Genomic DNA, 22,582 nt, shown 5'->3' with positions numbered 1-22,582 from the left:
GTTTTGAAGTGTTTAAGAATAGACCCTACATTAGAAAGAAGAAAAAAATAGCTGATGAAATTTATCACATGGTAATCATCATTGGCAAATACTCTATCATGAGCATGATGAGTGAAGTCTGTGAAGAGCATTTTCAAACAATAGAAACTGATGAAAAGTGGGATTGCTTTTTTTTGGTACAGAATCTCCTTCGCAATATCATGAATGATGATAGGCTAATTTTCTTGATCTTTTTAAAGCTTATTCGATATATTTTTTAATTAAATTACTAAATATATAAACCCCTCAAAAAAGTTTGGAAATCTGAGTTTGACCATTAATTTCTACCAAGTCCCAATTTTACACAATGCATATTTGATATCATTCAAAAGATCATTTGATTCTCTTTAAAATGCTACCTGCTTGTTATGATCATGCCATTACGAAAAGAGCAGGATTCAAAAGTGTTGGATGAGGTCTGAATTGAAAAGCTGCAAAACGAGCAGAAAATGTTTGGAAATCTGAGTTTGGCCAAGCCCCAATTTTACACAATGCATATTTGATATCATTCAAAAGATCATTAATTCCCTTTAAAATGATACCTGCTTGTTATTATCATGCCATCACGAAATTAGCAGGATTCAAAAGTATTGGACGAGGTCTGAATTGAAAAGCTGCAAAACGAGCAGAAATTGTCCTGAAGGGTCAATACAGAACACTATTCTTTTGTCTGTGACAATAGAGATGATAATCCCTTCAAATCAAGCCCCTGCTTCTGTAGTGATGGTTCTGTGAGATATGGTTTGAGTCGTGGTTTGAAATACCCATGCATGTTTGTTTGTTATGTTTGCTTGTGCAGAGGTGTGTTTGATTAAGGTGCATGAAAACAATTTAAAGAAATCGCTGACAAACTCGCTCATCACCACGGAATTCAGAAAAAAAGAACAGTGACCTTGAATACTGTCATTTTGCAACTTGAATTTTGACCTTGCCCCACATTTCAAGGCACTGCACCTCCATGTGAACGATTATCATGTCTTGTAGGGTATTATTTTGAATAAAATTATATTATCTATTCATTGATATCAATTACACATTGATATTTACTCAAACCGGTGAGGGATAATCGATCAAAGTCAGATTTCCAAACTTTTTTTGAGGAGTTTATTTACTACTTGGTGTCACTTCATGTTTAAAATTTAATAAGGAAATTTGTGTAGGCCTATATAATAATGAATTACATACCTATACCCTTTCCTAGACAAGATTTTAAACTTGTAGGATGTGCAAATAATCATAACTAAATCTTAAGTTAAATCTAGATCACTATGTACAAATTATAGATTTTGCCCAACTCAAATCCCCTAACACTCGCGCCTAACGGTGCCTTTTGTGCGGTCATTCTACCCAAAACAGCTGATTTGTTAACGAATTACACAGATTGTGATGTCAAGCGTTGATCCCAGATGTAAATAATGCATTACTTTTACATTAGCCATCGCGGCGACATTACCGGTTGTAACAGGGCCACACACAAATCACAAAAAAACACATTTAATAATTCATACATTATTAACCAGCCAGCATTTATTGCACAGAGAAAGAAAGAGTGATAGAGATCAGAGTATAGCATCTAACCAACAGTAAGTGACGGGACTTTCATGCAGGAATCCCACGATTTTCTCTCACCGCGAATCATCACATTATAATAACATTGCATCTAGAAGATTGTTCCTAGATAGATGGCGCTATACAAATGCCTATTATTATTATTATTTTTCAACATAAACACAACACAGGAGAATGCAGGAATGTCACATTGTGAAAGACACCTAAATAGTAATAATTGAATTTTACATAGGCATAGTGCATAACAATCCGGAAAAATATGCGCTTTAGCATGTACATATCAAATCATCTCCTTAAACAAATAATACATAAGAACTTAATATAAATGAACATGTACTGTTGGATATGTGTGTCAGAGTTGGCTTTCCATAGTTAGACCATAGACCAGAGTTTGCTTTAAATTTAACTCGAGTTCAGAATACGGCTCCCTGTGATTATTAGGGTAAATTGCCAATTCGTCCACTCCCCACTTGGTCTACCTTCATTTAGTCTAATGCCATTCCATCCATCAACATTTTGTCTAACAACCATTTGGTCTAACAACCATTTGGTCCAATAACCATTTGGTCCAATCATCACTATGTTTAATCACCATTTTATCTATTACCATTTCGTTAAATAACCAGTTGGTCTATTAAACACCCATTTTCTTATCATTCATTTTGCACAATTAACAATTTAGTTTAATTAGACAAATGGTATATGGTCTAAATAATGGACCAACTGGTTATAGACGGAATGGTATCGGACCAACTGGTTATTAGACGGAATGGCATTAGAGTAAATGAAAGTAGACCATGTGGTGAGTAGAAAAAATGATGAAAGACCAAATGGTAGTAGACGAGATGGTAGTAGACGAGTTGGCAATTGAACGAATTGGCATTAGACCAATTGGAAATAAACCGTGATTAAGTACAAGTGCCGACTTCGTTGTGTAATATAGAAATCACTTTCCCCAGCATACGCGATGAACAAATTTAACACCAATATATATACAGGAAACCACTTAACAAAATAATGCTATCAATACAATAACTTCAAAATCATGGTGCAGTTGGAAGACACAACACAAAAATATATATATACAAACGATTTTTACAAAACGTAAGATTTATGACACGAAGAAATGAATAAACAGTTGTCAAAACACTGTAGTGTAGACTGATGGGGGAGAAATCTTTCTATGAGAGAGCTTATTGTAAATACATGTATAAAGCAGTTGGGGGAAGTATTTCATCGGCTGACATCTTTACACATAGCCCTAAAAGCAATATAAAAAGTTTTAAGACAATCACATACATACTTCCATCAATACATCAAAGCTGTAGGAGATTTTGCCAAACATATCAAGCACAATGCAGAATGGTATTATTACGTTTGTAACGGCTGCACCTCGGATAACGTCTTAATATTGCATTGCATATAACCAGCGCGCGACACTGGCACTGGTCCGACGGTCCAAGACCGGTAAAAATTGCTGTCGGGCCAGTAACTTTTCAGAAAAAGTCAGATTTACTGGTCCGACATGACCAGAAAGATTATATCTATCTGATACAAATACATTTTCTTCTCTCTTGTAAATTATAAAAATGGCTCTCATTAATAATGTTGTGAGTGTGTTTTTTTTTTGGGGGGGGGTAACAATAAGCAATAAAAGACAGCAAAATAAACTCAAGTCTTTTTTATATTTTTGGGACCAGTAAATTTTAGGTTCAGTCCAGTAAAAAATGGATAAACTGGGTATGTACTGATCCAACATGATCAGGTCGGACCAGTAGAAAAAGAGGGTTAGTGTGGAGCTCTTTCATTACAGGCCCGATATTTGAGAATTTTCAATTGCTTGTAAAAATGCTTTTTGATCTGCATAAATGCTATATCTATTTTGAGGAGTACCACTCCGCCTCTCAGATTATGTATCAATACTATAGGTTCTGTGACATTTTGTCCGGCAACAATTGCTCCAATGGAAAATCTGCACGTTAAAGGTAAATTCTAGTTTTGGTAACGATATCAAAATGAGTTCGTACAGAATCCAATGAAATGACCACCAAAGAGTCTGTTTGTATAAATAAAACGCATGTGCCAAAGGATTCTGGAAGAAATTAAATAAGCACAGGATTCGGGTAGAGCGTCGGGCCCGACGCTCAAAGCAATAATTATACACTGTCCCACGTGCGCTTATCTGTGTTGGGGAAGTTCAGTCTGAACATTTTTCAGCGTAGATTTCAAGATTTTACAAAGTTCAGTTTATGTAACTGTACCAGATCTAGATCCTCGATGATATACTGACAATTAAGCCTGGTTTTACAGACTTTCTTATGAAATCAGTGTTTACTGCAACTACTGGAATTTCTCTTTAAGCCGAACATAAAATCTAACCTCCAAAACTAAATACACTCGAATCCTTATCTTTACATTATTCTGAGCAAGAAACTCTAACCCTATGCCATCTGAGATATTAAGACCGGAGTAAATGTTGCAGGAGAAAATGTCGTATCACAATACTGTCACATACGTTGCATTTAAAAATTCACTACAGGACTGTGGATTAAGATTATTCAAAAATACAGTGGTGTTTTTGTTCTACATACATACACGGCTATTTTCAATATAACCTTATGTGTCGTTAATCGTTATGCACATGATTATTGAAGAACAGTTTTCGGAACTGAAGTGGTTACCCTGGGTAAATATGCCGTTATTATTATTATTGACGATTGATCATTTTATATCAACCTGACTATAAAAGCGAATGATTCACATAAATGTCATGATTAGTGAGTTATACTAGAAATATAGGATAAATATGTTGATAAAAATACCTTTTCATGTTGATAGATATGTGATAATTAATAAGGGTATGCTTTCAAAAGATTATAGTTGGTATTATTGAATGGTGATATGGATCCTAATCATATGATTGGCTGAAATTTATCATGTGACCTTATCGAACACATAAATTTGCCAATGGCTGGAACCAATGACAACTAGTTCTGTTGACCGGTCATGGTTTTGAGACGAGTCTGGTTTATCAAATAACAAGGATCTGCATCACTATCTTATAAAACAAATAGTACACAGGTTTTGAGATGAGTATGGTTTATCAAATAACAAGGATCTGCATCACTATCTCATAAAACAAATAATGCACATGTTTTGAGATGAGGATAGTTTATCAAATAACATGAATCCACATCACTAAGTTATAAAACAAATTTTGAGATCAGGATGGTTTATCAAATAACAAGGATCCACATCACTATCATATAAAACAAATAATGCACATGTTTTGAGATGAGGATGGTTTATCAAATAACACGAATCCACATCACTGTCTTATAAAACAAATTTTGAGATCAGGATGGTTTATCAAATAACAAGGATCCACATCACTATCTTATAAAACAAATAATGCACAGGTTTTGAGATGAGGATGGTTTATCAAATAACAAGGATCCACATCACCATCTTATAAAACAAATAATACACATCATTTTGGTAGAGCATTAGAATAATTACACACACTTGTTACCCTTTGACACAGTCCAAGTGCCCTTGACTACACCTTGGGCACATTAGAACTGTTCCAAGGGTACCTTGTGCATTCAATTCTTACTAATCGCCATCAATTATATGTAATATTTGTATAATACAAATAATACATTGAAGATTGAGATTAAACTGAGTAATGAACTATAATAATGAGAAAATCCCAGTGGATGGGAAAATGACCAAAATACATGTATACACTGAAATACAGATGCATCATAAAAGTAGGATAAACCAATAAGAAATAGGAGTCACATCAGACAAATCACTCATAATTATGAAACACAAATTGAGTTTTTACTGTTATGCTATCAAGGGCTCTAAAGAAAAGCAGGATTCAATCCTTATCAAACAGGGGAAACTCATGCCAACAAAAAGTTGATTTGAATAAAGAGAGAAAAAAATTTAACAAGAACAACACTGAAAATTTGTTCAAAACCGGATGTAAAATAAGAAAGCTGTGACATTTAAATTTCCACTGAATTTCACAAAACAGTTATATGCACATGCTGGTCAGTATGCAAGTGAGAGAACCTATGATGTTCCCACTCCCTACATTATATGTTGTTATATGAAACATGATATTTTTATAATTTTCTCCTCATTATAATGTGAAACATTGTTGACATCATCGACTCTCATTTGCATATCACTATGGTGTGCAGAGAACTCTTATTTGAAAAATAAGTGAACATCTCAAAATGTCATAACATTCTTATTTTACATCCAATTTTGATGAAATTAAGTTATGCTTTATTGATTTTTCTCTTGTATTCAAAGTGACAGGGAGTTGTTCTCCTGTGGGAGCTGAGGGAGTTGTACTGGATATTCGGTAGCCTAGGCGAGCAGAGATAAATTTCTAGTGAGTTGAGCACATTGCCTGATGGATAAATCTTAATTCTAGAGATAGGGGCAATTCTGTATACATATTAGACCCCCTTTACATATGACCTTCCTGAAATGATTTACCACTGTTCTTTTTTTTTTGGTTCATTTGAACGATTGTAATGCTCATAAATTATCATGGCTTGACCATTTCATGAAATGAATCAAAATTGGGGGGAAATGGAGATCGACTATACTACGAAATAGTTGATTATTTTATGGAATTACCCATAAGTCGATGATTGTCAGATTTAAAATGAAGTTTCGGGTTAAGATTTTTGCCCGGGGGGCCAATATCAACATGCTCATCCAGAGAGCAAAAGAAAGGTTTGTTTTTCATGGCTTGGTGATGTATGCAAAAGCAGTGTGTTGGGTATCAAATTTGCCAAAATTAGAAGAAAAAAATTGTAACTTTTTAACAGCCTTGTACACATGATGCACTTAAAGTTTTTTTTTTCACTCTATCATGAATATTTGAGACATCATTTAGATAGATAAAACATGAAAAAATACTGAAATTGAAGCAAGATTGCTTGTTTAGGGTCCTTTTTAAGCTCCATGGACGAACATGGTGTTGACCTTGTCATAACAGAGCCCCCCCCCCCCCCCGGGAATTTTGCAAAAAAAATGGCACAAATCACGTAACCCTCTTCATTATTTTTTTTTCCGTTTTAATCTCATAGGATTATACATTGACTTTCTCCATTTTGAGCCGGCGTGAGGGGAGGCATCTCTTGTAGAAACTGTTCCCCCCTACGGTAGCTCGTGGTACGTTCCTTGCTCGGGGTCAAAGGGTAGATCTCAGAATGTGCTCCCTCTTCAGCGATGGCCGTCTGGTAGAGGGTGTTATCGTGATTGTCTTCGTGACCAACGTCATCGTGACCAAGGGCATCTTCATAAACTGTCATTTCAGGATCCTGCATTGATAAAAAATATTAAGAAAATCATAGTTATAATAATTATGTCAGTGTAGAGCCGCAGAACGCACACACCGTCCAAAAATGCTAAATGACACAAACTCAGCAAAAGTTTGCTTGTAAAATGAAATTGAAAGTAAAGCAATTTCATAAAAATACCCAATTATATTCCAACCCCAATTTTTCTCAATTTTACTTCATTTCATGAACTGCAAAACCAGTATTTGAGAGCATTACAACTTTTCATATAAATTACAAAACAGAGACAAATTATTCCAGGGAATGTGTCAAATATATAGGGTTGAATATACATTGTGTATGGAATTACTCAATGGCTAGCATTTTTCTTCACAATGTTACAACACTCAGTAGATAACAATTCAAACAGCCATTTCCATTCCCTATAAAGTATTCCATATTGAGCCAATGCCTCAAAGGTAATTTCATTAACGATATCCATACATCATCGCTATCACCAACACTACCACCACCACCACCATCGACACTATCATCACCATTATCATTTCCACTGCAAGTATTTTACCATCATAAAAATCATAATATTAGACACCGTTCTCACTACCTTCCTAAAACTAGTTAACTGGAAACTAGTTTAGTGGAAACGAGTTTAACGTTTAGTGAGAACGGTCGAAGCCATCTTGGAAGCGATCTTCCAAACTGGTTTCCTGAATCGGTTTCCAGTAAACTAGTTTTAGAAAGTGTAATGAGAATGGCCTCTTATTTTCATCCAACCAATACTACCATCATCATCATCATTACCACCACTTTTGTCATCATCACAGTCATTATCTAAATCATCGTTACCATTTCTATCACAATCATGATCGTCATCAACACTTCCACCACTATCATCATCATCACCATCACAATCACCATCATCTTCATCATCATCTTGACCACCACCACCACCATCATCATCATCACTACCACCAGTTTGACCCTTACTCACTTCTGTTTTCTTCTTGTTGAGTGGGCGTGGTCCTTGATGTTGGAGTCTCCTCAGTTTCTTCTTGGACAGCTGAGGAGGAAGAGACTTCGGCCGTTTGGAGATTCCCCTGTGCCTTGGTGGTGCTATCGGTTGCGGTGTTGCATGGTGTCTCAGAGGATATCGCCTAGAGGCACTTCTCCGTATCACGGGTGGCGATGATACTGATCTTCTTGAGCTGCCAGCCTAAACAGATGGAGCAAAACTTGGAAATATCAGACAGGTATTCACATGGAGAGGCTTTTTTTAAGTGAAGAAGTCAGGAGAAAACTGTTGTTTGAAATTGAGTAAAACTTCAAAATGTCACAACTTATTTTACATCTGAATATGGTGACACTTAACCCTATCTAGGCCGGGGGGGGGGGGGGCCTCTGAGGCCCCCCCCCTCAACGTGTCGCGCGATATTTTCGCCGTGCAAAATTTTTTGACCGCGCTACTCGCTGACTTTTTACTTTCAAGTCTTGAGCAACTTTTGAGACCAATTTTGCGTCATCCGGGTACGCGGTTCGGAAATTACGCAACGTTATGTAAGTGCATGTCAGACCAAAAATTGCTTAAAAAACGTGTTTTCGTGTACAAAGTCAATGTAAATTGTGTTTTCAACCAAAAATCATAAATGTATGATTATTTTTAGTTTTGCTGGTCTAAATGTATTTTATGCTGTTTATGATCTTAGAAGAGTCCCCAACAAATTTCATTGAAAAAGCAATGAAAAACAAAGGGTCCAAAAAACAAAGAAATACATAAGAAATTGCAAAAAACAATATAATACATAAGAAATTGATCTGATATCACAATTTTTTTTGTGTAAACTTGCTAAGAACACCACAAAGAGTTTCTATGCCAAAAAATAGAACATTTGGAGCTTTGTTTAAGGAGTTAGAGGAAAAAGTATGATTTCGCATACTAATTACGCATAAATTAGCATAATTACTTAATAACAATTCGCATGAAATAAATTACTATACCATTGTGTAGATTAAATCCAAGACAACCTGCGTGCCAATTTTCGGCGCGATCACGCGGTTGACGGCCGAGATCTCAAGGGGGGCCTGGGAGGCCCCCCCCCCCCCCCCCGGCCGTATGAACTCCCAAAATACCCCAGCCTAGATAGGGTTAAGGCATTTAGTTTTTCTCTCTCTATTCAAGGCCCCATTGCATAAAAGTTACTACTATAGTAACTTTGCCATCCAATGGTAACTACAATGGTAACGCTGATCAACAGCCAATCAAAATCAAGGATTCCATGCAAGTTACCCTTGCATGGCAAAGTTACCATAACGTTAAATTTTATGCAGCGGGGGCCAGATCAACTTTTTGTTGGGGTGGACTTGCCTTTAAAATTGAACTTTATTATTTCACTTTGATCTACATGTAATAGATTCATTGATACCGATATCAGGTGCTCAATGCGCACCATGCCTGTTCAACTAACAAGAGTAGAAGCAACTGTGTAATTAACTCAAAGTTCAATGTTGTGATTAAATCATCAAGAATTGTGCGAACACTGTTAAGCTCTTTAATATCATGCTTTAATCAAAATTTTCTGGTTGAATATCCTGTCTGTCATGGTGAATTGCCTACCTTCTTGTCACTCATTTTCAAGATGTCTTTCCTCATGGGGTAAAGAAGGTCCTTACGTGTCACTGAAGGAGAGGTCCCCTATGAAAGATAAGTACGACAAGAAAGCGTCAATAACATTATTGGGAAAGAAATCATAAATCTGTTCATAAAGTTATACAGTAATTGGCCAGTCCTCGATTCGATACTTAAGCCAGACTTTTAAATCATTTTACGCAGTATCTTGCTTAAGTTGCCTATTCAGTTGCGCACTATATATTACCCCAGCTATAGCTCCAGCTGCTAATGGCCCTTGGTGCATTCAAGGAATTAATCCTGCCGGGTACCCATTCACCTCACCTGGGTTGAGTGCAGCACAATGTGGGTAAATTTCTTGCTAAAGGAAAACATGCCATGGTTGGGATTCGAACCCACGTCCCTCTCATTGAAAGACGAGAGTCGCTACCACTAAATATGCCCCCAAATATGCACACTTTGAATGACATTTTTTTGCCAAATATCAAATTTTGGCCAACATTTCTCTGTCAAATCTAAATCTTTTCACTAACTTTTGTGACAAATATGCAGATTTCGGATAACAATTCACTGCCAAAATATCAAATTGTGACCAATAGTACCAAATATTAATTCCAATTCCTGCAACATTTTTGACTGACGTTTTGAACACTTTTTCTAACCTGGGAGACCATTTCACTTGCGAGTTGTTGTTTCCTACGGATATTGCGAATTCTCATGCTTGCTCTGAACGGCGTCCGACCAGCGTCACGTGCGAATGCCTCCTCTTTGCGACCTTCCAGGACAGAGGGCGTTCTCAGTGAGGCGCGGTTTCTCTTGTGGGTTTCGATTGCGCCTTGAAGCTTGTCGATCCAGGATAATGCTTCAGCATTGTCGGTAGAGTATAACAGAAGATGATCCTCGTTGTAAGAGAGCTATAAGCATAGGGGATAGAATTTTCCATGACGATGCATTATGAAAATTGAAATAAGTTTAATTTAGTTATATATATATATATATGTAACAAAAAAATAATAATAACTAGTAGGGCTCCACGATGTTAATCTTTGAAATACTGACAAATTGAAATTTACACAATATGAACCATATTTCCATTTGACAAAGTAAAATATGATAAGCAGATTAAGTGGAAATTTGATCAACTGGGAATTAGACTAGATGGCAATTAGACTAGGTGGTCATTACACCATGTGAAGTGTGGACTTCAACAATTAGACCAAACAGGAATTAGTCCAATTGATAGTACTACTGTAGACACATGTGTTAAGCCCATGTGTTATACAGACCTGCCAACCTCTAGGAATGAAAAACTGTATTCTGTGATTTAAAAAATGTATTTTTCCCCAAAAAAGTGTATTTCATAATAAAATGCTTGGCGCACTCGCTCATCGCGGCGCTCAAGCTGCATGCAAGCTAAAATGCGCACTGCTCTTGCAGATGAAAAAAAAAACATTAAAACATGTGTATATCTTCACACTGGTTTTAACAAAATGATTGAAAAAAAAGTTACCTGAAATTACATTGATCTATTAACCATATTTGTGTACGTTTTATGAAATAGAGACATATAGAGATTATTTACGATTTAGTATAAAAAAAATATAAAAAAAACGTACTGCCGTATTTTGGTTGCATAAACGTACTAAATACGGCTAAAAGGTACTGGTTGGCAGGTCTGGTTATAAGATTATATTACATAGGTTATGTAGATTCAAATCAGTGATAGGTCAATACGCCATCACGTGATCATAGCTGTGAGGATTGCATTTGTTATATTCTAGGTTTTGACGTCACCTCAGTGAATATAACTGCGTTGTATTGTCAATTGCGGCGTTCTATTAAAGGTGACGTCACTTGCTGCTTGCTACTTCCAGGTAGTTTATTTGATGTACGCGCTTGTGTTAACGCGTCGATTGCATGAAGAACGCACTTGATGTATTTTCCCAAATTTTTCTATTCTGACGTAGATGGATCAGAGCTGCAGCAAGAATTTCAAGTTAATCAGAGAGCCAGAGGATAATGCAATCTCTGATGGCGAATCCACATAGACCATATAATACAACAGATATTGCCTGGTGGGTGTTTCATAAAGCTGTTCGTAAGTTAAGAGCGACTTTAAGAACGACTGGTGAACCTTTCTTACGCGCGTAACCATCGCCAATGAATATACCATTTACCGCAATAAAGGATCACCAGTCGTTCTTAAAGTCGCTCTTAACTTTATACGAACAGCTTTATGAAACGGCCCCCTGGTCTATCTTTTCAATAAAAAACATTTCAACTGACCTCCGCAGTTATAATTTTCCCTTGGGAGAATATTTTCCCTCAGCGCTGCGCGCTGCTGCACACTTCAGGTAAAATATAATCCCTTGGGAAGAAATATAACTCCATCTGGGAGAGGAAATGTTATATTTCAATTTCTATTATCTGTATAATATCTGACAAGTAGACCAAATGTATAATGTAAACGTGGAGCGTTGTGGCCCAGTGGATTAGTCTTCGGACTTTGAAACAGAGGGTCGTGGGTTCGAATCCCAGCCATGGCGTAATTTCCTTCAGCAAGAAACTGATCCACAATGTGCTGCACTCAACCCAGGTGAGGTAAATGGGTACCGGTAGGAAGTAATTCCTTAAAAAGCTGTGTGCGCTATGAACGCCTAGCTTAGCCGGGTAATATAGGAGCGCCTTGAGCACCTAACAAGGTGGATATGTGCGCAATATAAATACCCTATATTATTATTATTATTATTATAATATCTGACAAGTAGACCAAATGTATAATAGGTTTGTAAGTATCATTACCTTAAAGAGGGCTCCTGCTCCGTCTATTTTCTGTTCTCCCAGGACGAGATCAACCTTACAATCATCAAGCTTTATCACAGAGGAACATGTATAAGGCTTGGCCAACAGAGGGCGCTCTAGGCTCATGTTATGCTTGGCGTAGAGCAGGACGTCGGAGAAGAGGAAGAACATGCGTTCGTGGGAACCAGACCCATTCTTGGTGACCTGTTATACAATACCCCGAAAAAAAAAAGAGTGAAATTTATACTAAAAACAAAATGGGTGGTATTCTCAGTTAACCCAGCGGGCTGTTTCATAGAGCTGTTTGTAAGTTAAGAGCGACTTTAAGAACGACTGGTAAACCTTTCTTACACGCTAAACCATTGCCAATGAACATATCGGTGTCTACTATTTACCACAAGGGATCACCAGTCGTTCTTAAAGTCGCTATTAACTTACGAACAGCTTTATGAAACACCCATCAGGTCTAAGTCCAGTGCCGGCCGCACATAAACGTTTTTAGCCTAACAGAGTGCTAACAACAAGCCCAGTCACATCGTTCGAATTGTGAAGTCAAAACATTTGTATCAATGTGTAAGTAATGCAACATAAGGCATCGCTACCACATTAACGGTTGTAACAGGGCCTCTGTTAGCGCATTGTTTATAGTACTATTAACGTTTCTGTGTGGTCAGTACAAATGAATAAACAATTTTGGTCCACAATTCTTCTTCATTAATAAAATTTAATTCGTTGATTCGCTTAATTACAAGTCAGCGGGTGCAAACCCCTGGTTTTTATTTATATTACATGATTCAGAGTCTGGGTTAGGAGACTAGCTTCACTGTGCTTGCAGACTTCTTTCACACACAGGGGTGTGAGAGTTCAGATTTTTATCTGATTTCAGATTTTTTTGTTTTGATTTTCAGCTTAATTTCAGCTTATTTTGGGCTTACCTCTGTACAAAAAGTATGGGAGCTCTTTCTATTTCAGACTTTTTCAGCACTCTTCAGCTTTTTTCAGATCTTTTTATCTGTGACCACTCACACCCCTACACACACTGCATCAAAGGAGCATAGGGCATGGTTTCACAAAGACCTACAACTATTGTAACTTTGCCATTATTGTAACTACCATGGTAACAGCGCTCAGCAGCCAATCGCATTCAAGGATTCCATGTGGTTACAATAGTTGTATATCTTTTATGAAACAGGCCTCCTGTGGAGCGTTTCATCAACATTTTCGTCCGACAAGTTGTCAGATCTGACAACTTTCCTTGATTCTGATTGGCTGAGAAGCACCATTACTATGGTAACTATCGGATAAAATGGGACTTGTCGGATCAAACGCCTGACAAGTCCTTTCATGAAACGCTCCCCAGAGGGGCCCATGTTACAAAGAGTTACGAGCGATCCAATCAACCACAACTATGGAAAGTCAGCAACGTCAACATCAAAATTTCATGTTTGTTCAAAACATTTTCTAGAAACCATGTCTCTTCATACATTACACTCATCATTCTCTTAAAAATTCAGTGTGCTTCTCTTCGGTTACAAAGGACATTGTTCAATTTCCTGAAGACAAAAAATATGATGTTGATGGACTTCCATATACTTGAGGTTGATTGGATCAATCGTAGCTCTTTGTAAGACAGGGCCCTGGTGTACAGTATATGAACAGCAGGGAAGAACTTTCCTGGTATCGCATCGCAATTCGCACCACATTTTTGAAAGACTGCAAGGCATAAAGTCTTTTGTATAACATATTTGTACACAGGACTGTACATTACTTAGTTGAGAACTTTTCTCCTATGACCGAAAATGCTATTCAAATTTGCAAAGCAAAATTATTCCCTGGAACAGGGTAATTTAATTGCACCAACCTTCATTAACGGGCCCTCTTTGATGAATTTCCGACCGGGGATGATGAGTTTGGGAGCCTTGCCACCGATGGAGTTCTGGATATCCAACATCTTCTGAAAGTTCTCATGTTCTCTGATATATTCATTGATGCCCTGGGTTACTTCTGAGATGTTTTGAAGGGCATCTGAAAAAAAAAAAAAAAAGTATTCTTTGTTAACCATTTTTACCTCATTTAATCTGTTACCTCAGAGATAACGGCCAATCAGCAAGCATATCATTCACATCAATGAAGCCCGTACCACAGAAGCAAAAATAAAATAAAATAATAAAAATATTGAATGGCTCCTCTTCCAGGGAACATCAAATATATTGCCCTTATAAGAACCATATTGCCCTCGTCTAAAGACTCGGGCCAATATGATTCTTTTGTGGGCAATATATTTGATGTTCGCCTCAAGGCCAGTCAATATTATATAAATATCTATATTACCTTTGATTTTTGTGTAGTCCTCATGGCTCGATGGGGTGTGGTCTAAGAGTTGCTTGAGTAAAAGTTTGTATCTAGGAGAAGCAGAGAAAAATGACATCTCATGATCTGTAATAAAGTATATATTACAGTGTAGATAATCGGTAAAGGAAATAATCTGTTGTCTCACGATGCGGCAAACTGAAATTGCGACGTTTCGACTGCACCTGCTAGTATTCGTCAGGCAATGAAGTGGACAATCGCAGCGTGTGCCTTTTATACTGTAAGCTGCGTGCCGTCGGTGCCGGAACCGCCGCGCTACGATTGGTCGGAGCAACCGACCAATCAGAAGCTGCGGACGGTGCGATTGCTGGGCGGCATGCGGACGTCGGGGAAATCCCGTCGGCTAATAGCCTCTTTAACACGCCGTGTGTAGCAGTGATAAAAGGCGCAAGCAGCGATTGTCCACTTCATTGCCTGACGAAGACTAGCAGGTTCAGTCGAAACGTCGCAATTTCAGTTTGCCACATCGTGAGACAACAGATTATTTCCTTTACCGATTCTATACTACCACTATGATCAACATCTTCCGTACTATATTCATAATATACACTTAAACCTGTCTATTAACGCCAACCAAAGGAAACCAAAAATAACGACCACTGGCCACTGCATACAGATAACCTTTATATACAGGTTCTGTAACACATATTCCTTTCAAATGGAAGACAATTTGGTGACCAATATAGAGACAGGTTTTCAATAAAGACATACAATAACTTTATATCCATTCTATTTGAAACTGGGATTTCAGAACAAAAAACATCGCTCTCAAACAGACGTTCTAGTTAATTCATACTCATTACTCCCTCAATGTTTAAACAAAAACAAAATAGGACTTGATTTTCATCTGAACATACATATTTCAATCGAATTAATGCATAAATGCTTCCTTATTGCACCGAAAATATTGCCCTTTCCTTTTTTACCTTGGAACTCTCTGAATCGGCGTGATAAGAAGAGCGTGCAAAGACAAACTACGGCATTGATCTTTCTTCTCCGTCTCTCGTAGAAACCTTACAAAGTTTGCGGCCTTGCTTTCCCATTCCTGAACATGAGGATAAAACTCACATATAAATGTAGCTACATGTACAGGTGACTCTAAGTAAAATTTCTTGAGAGTTCAGAAATCTGTTCCACTTTATTTCACTTTGGAAGCGCATAGAGACATTATTAATAAATGTGATATGCGCAATACAAGAACTGTTTAGTATTATTATTATTATTATTTATAGGCAAAATTAGACTAAAAAGATGTTATGAAAACGTGTACTTTTACATATTCTAGTCTGAACTAATGCTTCATCATCGCCACCATCATCATGGTGATAGTGATGATTGATGATGATGGTGATGATGATGATGACAATGATGATGATGATAATGATGATTGATGATGATTGATGATGATTGATGACAATGATGATGATGACAATGATGATGATGATGATGATGATTGATGATGATTGATGACAATGATGATGATGATAATGATGATTGATGATGATTGATGATGATTGATAACGATGAAGACGATGATGATGATGATGACGATTATGATGATAAATTACAGCATTTGTATAGCATCATATCTGTTAAAATGTTCATTCGATGATGCAGGGGGGCCAGGTGCAGTACACTTATGTCTTGAATATAGCTTGAAAATATGCAAATGGATTAGGTATCCTACTTACTATAGAATAATAATAAACAAAAACGTTATATATCCCATCTACAATTGCGGTGAGCTTTTCATGAACGAACTTGTCTGATGTTTTATCTGACAAGTCCCGTTTTATCTACCGCTACCATAGCAACGATGCTTCTTATCCAATCAAAATCTAGGAAAGTTGTCAGACCTGTCAACTTGTTGGACTAAAATGTTGATGAAATGCTCCCCAGAACTAATACATACCTGTAAAAGGTCGATGGCCTTCTCAAAGTTATTAGCATAGGTGGAGTAAAGCTTGATGTACGGAGCGAGCTGCAGGAATGCCTCTCCGATACTCATCTCTTCCATGTGAGCTAAGAGTTCTTTGTTGATTGCTTGGATGGCCGTGATGTCCCCGAACATGATACGGATGTCGTTCTCGGGCACTATACGTGATTGTCTTAGTGGTTTTATGAAATGCTGTAGATCAAACAGAAAAGTTACAGGAAAGTGTTAATAATGGTAATTATAGATGTCTTTCTCGGGCACTATAGGTGATTGTCTTACTGGTTTTATGAAAAGCTGTAGATTAAACAGAAAAATTTGAAATTATCATTAATACCGGTAATTGTAAATTTATGAATGTGGCAAAAACAACAGATATAGAGCTGTCTGTTGATTGTATGGATGGCTGTAATGTCCCCGAACATGATACGGGTGTTGTTCTCGGGCACTATCCGCGATTGTCTCAGTGGTTTTATGAAATGCTGTAGATTAAACAAAAGAAATTACAGAAAATCATTTATAATTGTAAATATACACATGTTACAATTAAAGCAGATATGGAGCTGTTTCTCGATTGCTTGGATCGCCATGATGTCCCAGATCACAATCCGTAAGTCACTCTCAGGCACTATACACAATTGTCTTAGTGGTTTCATGAAATGCTGTAGATCAAACAAAAGAATTACAGGAAATCATTAAAGTATATATAGGACATGTGTAATAAGAATGTCAATTTTATTGATGATGATGCCAAGTATAGTACTGCGATGGAAACTCAACTCAGAGGTCTACATCCTGTGAAGAATGTCTAACAAAGAGTTGAGATTGATCCAATAAATCGCAACTATGGACGGCCAGCAACGTCAACATATAAAATGCATGTTTGTTCACAAAAATTTCTAGATATGAATGTATATCCATAACTTCACTGATTTCTTGACAATTTGGTTTGTTCTGCTATGTTTACAAAGGACATTTTACAAATATCCTGTAGAAAAAATTATGACACTGATGGATTTCCATAGTTACAATTGATTGGATCGATTGTAACTCTTTGTAAGACGGGGCCCTGGTCTGACATACACTTCAACTAATTGTTTGTTTAGAAAGTACCTTTTAGTCCATGACCACGGATCGTGTGGTCCAGTGGTTAGAGCGTTGGACTCATAATCGCAAGGTTGTGAGTTCGAATCCCAACTCTCCCATTGTCTCCACTTTGATAAAAAGGCCCGAGAGTGATATCTGTCGTCTATAACGTCAGCCACTATGACTGATTAACCTAGATGTAAAATGTTTCATAGGTAATTGGTTATATACCAGCTTGGCGTTTACCAGCAAAATGCTGTCCTGCCGAGTTCCTACGGGAGTTACCACAAACAGAAACAGAATCTTGCAATAGGAACAAATTTTCTTTTGGCTGTCTATACCTGGCAACCAGTCAGTAGTCTGCTGTGCATACCCTTCACTCATGGAACTTAGGAGTCTAAGTGCAGAGCCTACAATGACTTAAAGGGATAGTCCGGGCTGAAGATATTTATATCTCAATAAATAGAGTAAAATTCACAGAGCAAAATGCTGAAAATTTCATCAAAATCGGATAACAAATAACGAAGTTACTGAATTTTAAAGTTTATCAATATTTTGTGAAAACAGTTATATGCACATCGTCATGAATATTTATAAGGTTGGCTGATGATGTCATATCCTCACTTTCCTTTTTCTTATGTTATTACATGAAATCATCATTTTTTCATACATTTGTAAATGATGTGTCTCCATTATGATGAAGTTGCGGCAATAAATAACTAATGCACTTAATCGGTTGTCAATCCAATTGTTTTAGTTCTTGGCAGAAAAATTTTGAGTACGCCTAATTTAATATAATAAAATACAAAAGAATAAGTGGGGATATGACATCATCAGCCCACCTAATGAACTGTTTCACCGGAATAATGCAAATCTTCAAAATTCAATAACTTCGTATATTTGTTATCCAATTTTGATGACATTTTCAGCAAGTTGCTCTGTGAATTTTACTCTATTTATTGAGATATTCTATATTTCTAGCCTGGACCATCCCTTTAAGTACTGAAAAACCTCTCACTCAGTATAGAAACAGGAAGTTTTAGATGTGCTAGTCTTTGTGTAAAGACCCACTTGCTGATGAAAGTTTCAATCAGGGTCTGTACCTCCAGACTAACCAGTCAGTGCTGTACTATGATATTCTTTGTAGTTGTTGAATTTAATTTGTTCCTTTTGCTGAAATTATAATATAGATGAAATAAGAAAAATAAAAAAAATTAAAGGAAATAAAAAAATGAAATATCACTGAAAATGAAATAAGAATGGAGAAAAAATAGAAATAAAAATAAGATGAATTAAATCGAATTTAGCTAGATGCATTTACTTACAGTGATAATGATATCCAGCTGTTCCAGGTAGCGCCTTTCAGAAGCGAAGATCTCGGTAAGGACCTTCTCTCGTTTGCGCTCCATCTTATCACCTCTTGAGAACCTCTCCTGGAAGAATTTCTCCAAATCCTGTTTGATGGCCTCCTTACTCTCCCGCCAGCTTAGCGACTTCCGAACTGAAAAATAAGAGGTAGTTTACCGGTATTGTGATTTCATGGGGAATTCGGTGGATTCACATAACTGCGGGGTAGGCGCAGGCAGCACACAGTGCGACGCTTCAAAAATGAAGACGATTTGGCAAAAGCGGAGGAAGAATTCACCAAAAACGGTATAATTTTTTTAATTTTAGTTGCCCGAGGCTTTTAGCAGGCTTGGCCGATAAATTACTTGCTGGTAAGTTTGCTCTCCCACAAAGATGTTTCCGTTACAGGCATTTTCAATGCTTTTAACAAAGTCCGGGGTCAGCAAATGATAGTACACTCCACATGAATACCGACACTCTTCTGACTTTGAAGGAGCAGAAGGTAATATAATAATTGAATATTGAAGACCCTCTAGGAGCACATACAGATCTTAAATGGCCATGCTACACGATATGCGTTATACAAGATCTGAATAACTAAAATATATTTAATAGGCAAAGAAAACGAAGAAGAAAAATAGAAGGAAAATAAAGAAGGACAAGAACATGAATGAAACTGGAGTTAAGAACAAGAACAAAGGAAACAGGGAAGAAAATAAAACAAATTGAAAGAGGAAAAAAGAAAAGATGAAATACCTACTCTTCTTTCTCTTTGAGCTGGCTCCTACGCTATCCTTCTTTCTTTTATCTCCTGTCGTGGACATTAGTACCTTGTCTGAGAATAACAAATCAAAATGTTGAATTATTACAAATGAAGTGTCAAGATATGTTGTTGTTGTTTTTTTTTGGGGGGGTTAATGTGATAATAAGTTACTAATTTGGTAATAAGAACTGTGCATCAATTACAAGTAAATAATATAGGCTTATATCATGAGACTGTTCAAATTGTGTGCCATATAAAATGTTATTTTTGCAAAAGTGTATATAGAGAGGAATAATTATGTATTTGGTTAGTATCGTCAGATTATGCTATAATTTTAAAAAGGAAAAAACATTCCAAAGTTATGAATAAAAAGGAAGCTAGGAAAAATTGTTGTGAAAGCTTTCCAAGTAATAATGACGATGGTTAAACATCACACTACTTGTGGAGCGTTGTGGCCCAGTGGATTCGTCTTCTGACTTTGAAACAGAGGGTTCAAATCCCAGCCATGGCATAATTTCCTTCAGCAAGAAATTTATCCACATTGTTGCTGCACTCAACCCAGGTGAGGTGAATGGGTACCCGGTAAGAAAAAATTCCTTGAATGCATGAGCGCCTAGGCAGCCCAGCTAAAGCCGGGGTAATAGTAATAGCAGGACCCTCTGGGAGAACAGTTTTCAGAACTGAAGAGGCTTCCCTTGGTAATTATACCTATATTATTATTATTACTATTGTAGATGATAAATTATAACTTCAAGACTAAATGCGTTAGTTATTTAGTATCATATGGTTGATTAATAAATATCACCATTTACCATCGGCTATATAACAAAGTGATGGCTGTGAGGAAAAAAAATATGAGGGAAAAAAATATTCTTTCTTTTAGATGTTTAACCTGTCAAGAGAATTTGAACCTGATATCAACAAATGTTTGTTGTTAGAAATGGGTTACTTATTATATGGATACTTACTTTGAGGACTTGACAGCCTTAGAATAGAAGGTCTGACCAAATTAAGTACCAAAGTGAATATAATTCTTGTTATAATTATCAGGGTTACTACTGGCCTTGGGAATAATATAGGATTAAATAGTTTATATGTTTATACTTATTTTTTATACAGGTGTATGACTGAGATCATAGATATTGTACAGGGGTGAAACATGGTGTTTGAGTGAAAACGTGATGGGGATTTTGAGGACTGAGAGTGCAACGGTGAGAGCGATGTGTGGTGTGAAGCTGATGATGGACAAGAAGACTGACATTTTCATGCAGATTATGGGTTTGAAAGAGCTGGTGGTTCAGATTGCGAAAACAAACAAGAGTATGTTTAAGTTTGGACATGTGTCGAGGAGTGTTCAGGGAATAATTTTGCTTTACAAATTTGAATAACATTTTTGGTCATAAGAGAGAAGCTCTCAACTAAGTATGTGCAGTCCTATGTAAAATTATATGCTATACAAAATACTTTATGAATAGCAGTCTTTCAAAAATGTGGAGCAAATTTTGATGCGATACTAGGAAAATTATTCCCTGGTGTTGATCATGTTTTGAGAAGGGTACTTGAGTGCAAGGTGGCTGGTCAGAGGGGAATTCCGGGAAAGGAGCGCCTGAAGAAGAAATGGCATGTCGTGGCAAAATAAATAATATAGAAACATCTCCAAGGTTAATAATAAGCCAATTGGTTTTGTGGGTGGATAATAATAGTGAAAGGCTATATAGGCTAATGCTGCATAACTCATGATCTAGACTTGTGTACCATTTTCGTTTGTTCTCTCATACGTCAACTTCACTGGAAATTAACTGTTGAAGGAAAAAGAAAATCAACAAAATTGTAAATCAACTGGTTTAAGTCTCTGAGCTGATTGGCTCAACTCATCCTACGAACGAGGTTATATAGCCCATTGGCTCGTTAATTTGCTATATTTTCTTACTTTGGTTTTAGATCTAACGTTAAGGTCTACATTCTTTTACTACTTGCCTTTTTTGTCTCAATGAAAACCACTTTGCAAGTGCCATCAGGGCAAGGGAGATCTACATGTAATACATAGAATCTAAATGTAGTATTATACCCAGTTGTTGTGTGTCCGGACAGGTTGTGTGGCCGGACGATCAATTTCAGAAAGTCATTTGGAAAAATTTACAAGCAAAGTTTGGTCGGAGCCCAGGACTCGTCCGTGTAATATTAGGCAGAGGGTACTCTCCAAAATGGAGTAGAATACTAGAATGAGGTCGCAATAGCACTCCAAATAAAAGGGGGAAAAATAAATCATGCACTTACCTCAATTTTATATGGATGAAGGTCTATCGTGACACAGAATACCTGACATCAAGACACAAACTGGACTCTCAAAAAAAGGAAAAGTTCTGTCAAAATTGAAAACAAAATGGCCGATCAATAACAAAACGAACCCGACATAGACGTCTAACTTTTCCTTTTTTGAGGGTCCAGTTTGTGCCTCGATGTCAGGAATTCTGTGTCACAATAGACCTTCATCCATATAATCGAGATAAGTTCATAATTAATTTTTTCCCCTTTTATTTGGAGTGCTATTGCGACCACATTCTACCCCATTTTGGAGTTTGCAGCAAAGTAATGGAACACATTATCCATACTAGCATAATGAATCATCTGGATAGCCACAGCATTCTGAATGAACACCAGCACAGCTTCAGGAAAAACCACTCCTGTAAAACACAGCTTATCTCTACCATACAGGATAT

The 22,582-nt window shown here is 36.9% G+C and overlaps 1 protein-coding gene across 3 annotated transcripts; it reads right to left on the bottom strand.

Moving 5' to 3' along the window:
- Positions 1–1,544: 1,544 nt before the first annotated feature.
- Positions 1,545–22,226, bottom strand: LOC129268414 (rho guanine nucleotide exchange factor 39-like). Of its 3 annotated transcripts, none has more exons than XM_064104521.1 (12): positions 22,140–22,226; positions 19,860–19,934; positions 19,078–19,253; positions 16,646–16,861; positions 15,660–15,778; positions 14,695–14,765; positions 14,225–14,388; positions 12,364–12,567; positions 10,224–10,475; positions 9,550–9,627; positions 7,930–8,151; positions 1,545–6,959 (listed from the first exon to the last, which is right to left on the bottom strand). In XM_064104521.1, exons 2-12 carry the CDS (start codon positions 19,921–19,923, stop codon positions 6,720–6,722), a joined length of 1,806 nt encoding a protein of 601 aa, XP_063960591.1. In that variant the 5' UTR covers positions 19,924–19,934; positions 22,140–22,226; the 3' UTR covers positions 1,545–6,719. The 3 variants fall into 3 exon arrangements, with proteins under 3 accessions (XP_063960591.1, XP_063960590.1, XP_063960592.1); XM_064104520.1 differs by lacking the exon at positions 22,140–22,226 and adding an exon at positions 21,618–21,658; XM_064104522.1 differs by lacking the exons at positions 10,224–10,475; positions 22,140–22,226 and adding an exon at positions 21,618–21,659.
- Positions 22,227–22,582: the final 356 nt, after the last annotated feature.

The sequence above is a fragment of the Lytechinus pictus genome, chromosome 9 (assembly GCF_037042905.1).
Source record: "Lytechinus pictus isolate F3 Inbred chromosome 9, Lp3.0, whole genome shotgun sequence".
Classification (NCBI taxonomy): Eukaryota; Metazoa; Echinodermata; class Echinoidea; order Temnopleuroida; family Toxopneustidae; genus Lytechinus; species Lytechinus pictus.
This window is presented reverse-complemented; position numbering and strand designations above follow the sequence as displayed.

Excerpts from the sequence above, each read along its gene's own strand:
- LOC129268414 (XM_064104521.1), bottom strand. The coding sequence starts at position 19,923 with ATGTCCACGACAGGAGATAAAAGAAAGAAGGATAGCGTAGGAGCCAGC. Across the intron at positions 9,628-10,223 it reads CAAGTGAAATGGTCTCCCAG|GGGACCTCTCCTTCAGTGAC; the intron begins GTTAGAAAAAGT and ends TATCTTTCATAG. Across the intron at positions 8,152-9,549 it reads TGAAAATGAGTGACAAGAAG|GCTGGCAGCTCAAGAAGATC; the intron begins GTAGGCAATTCA and ends CCATCTGTTTAG.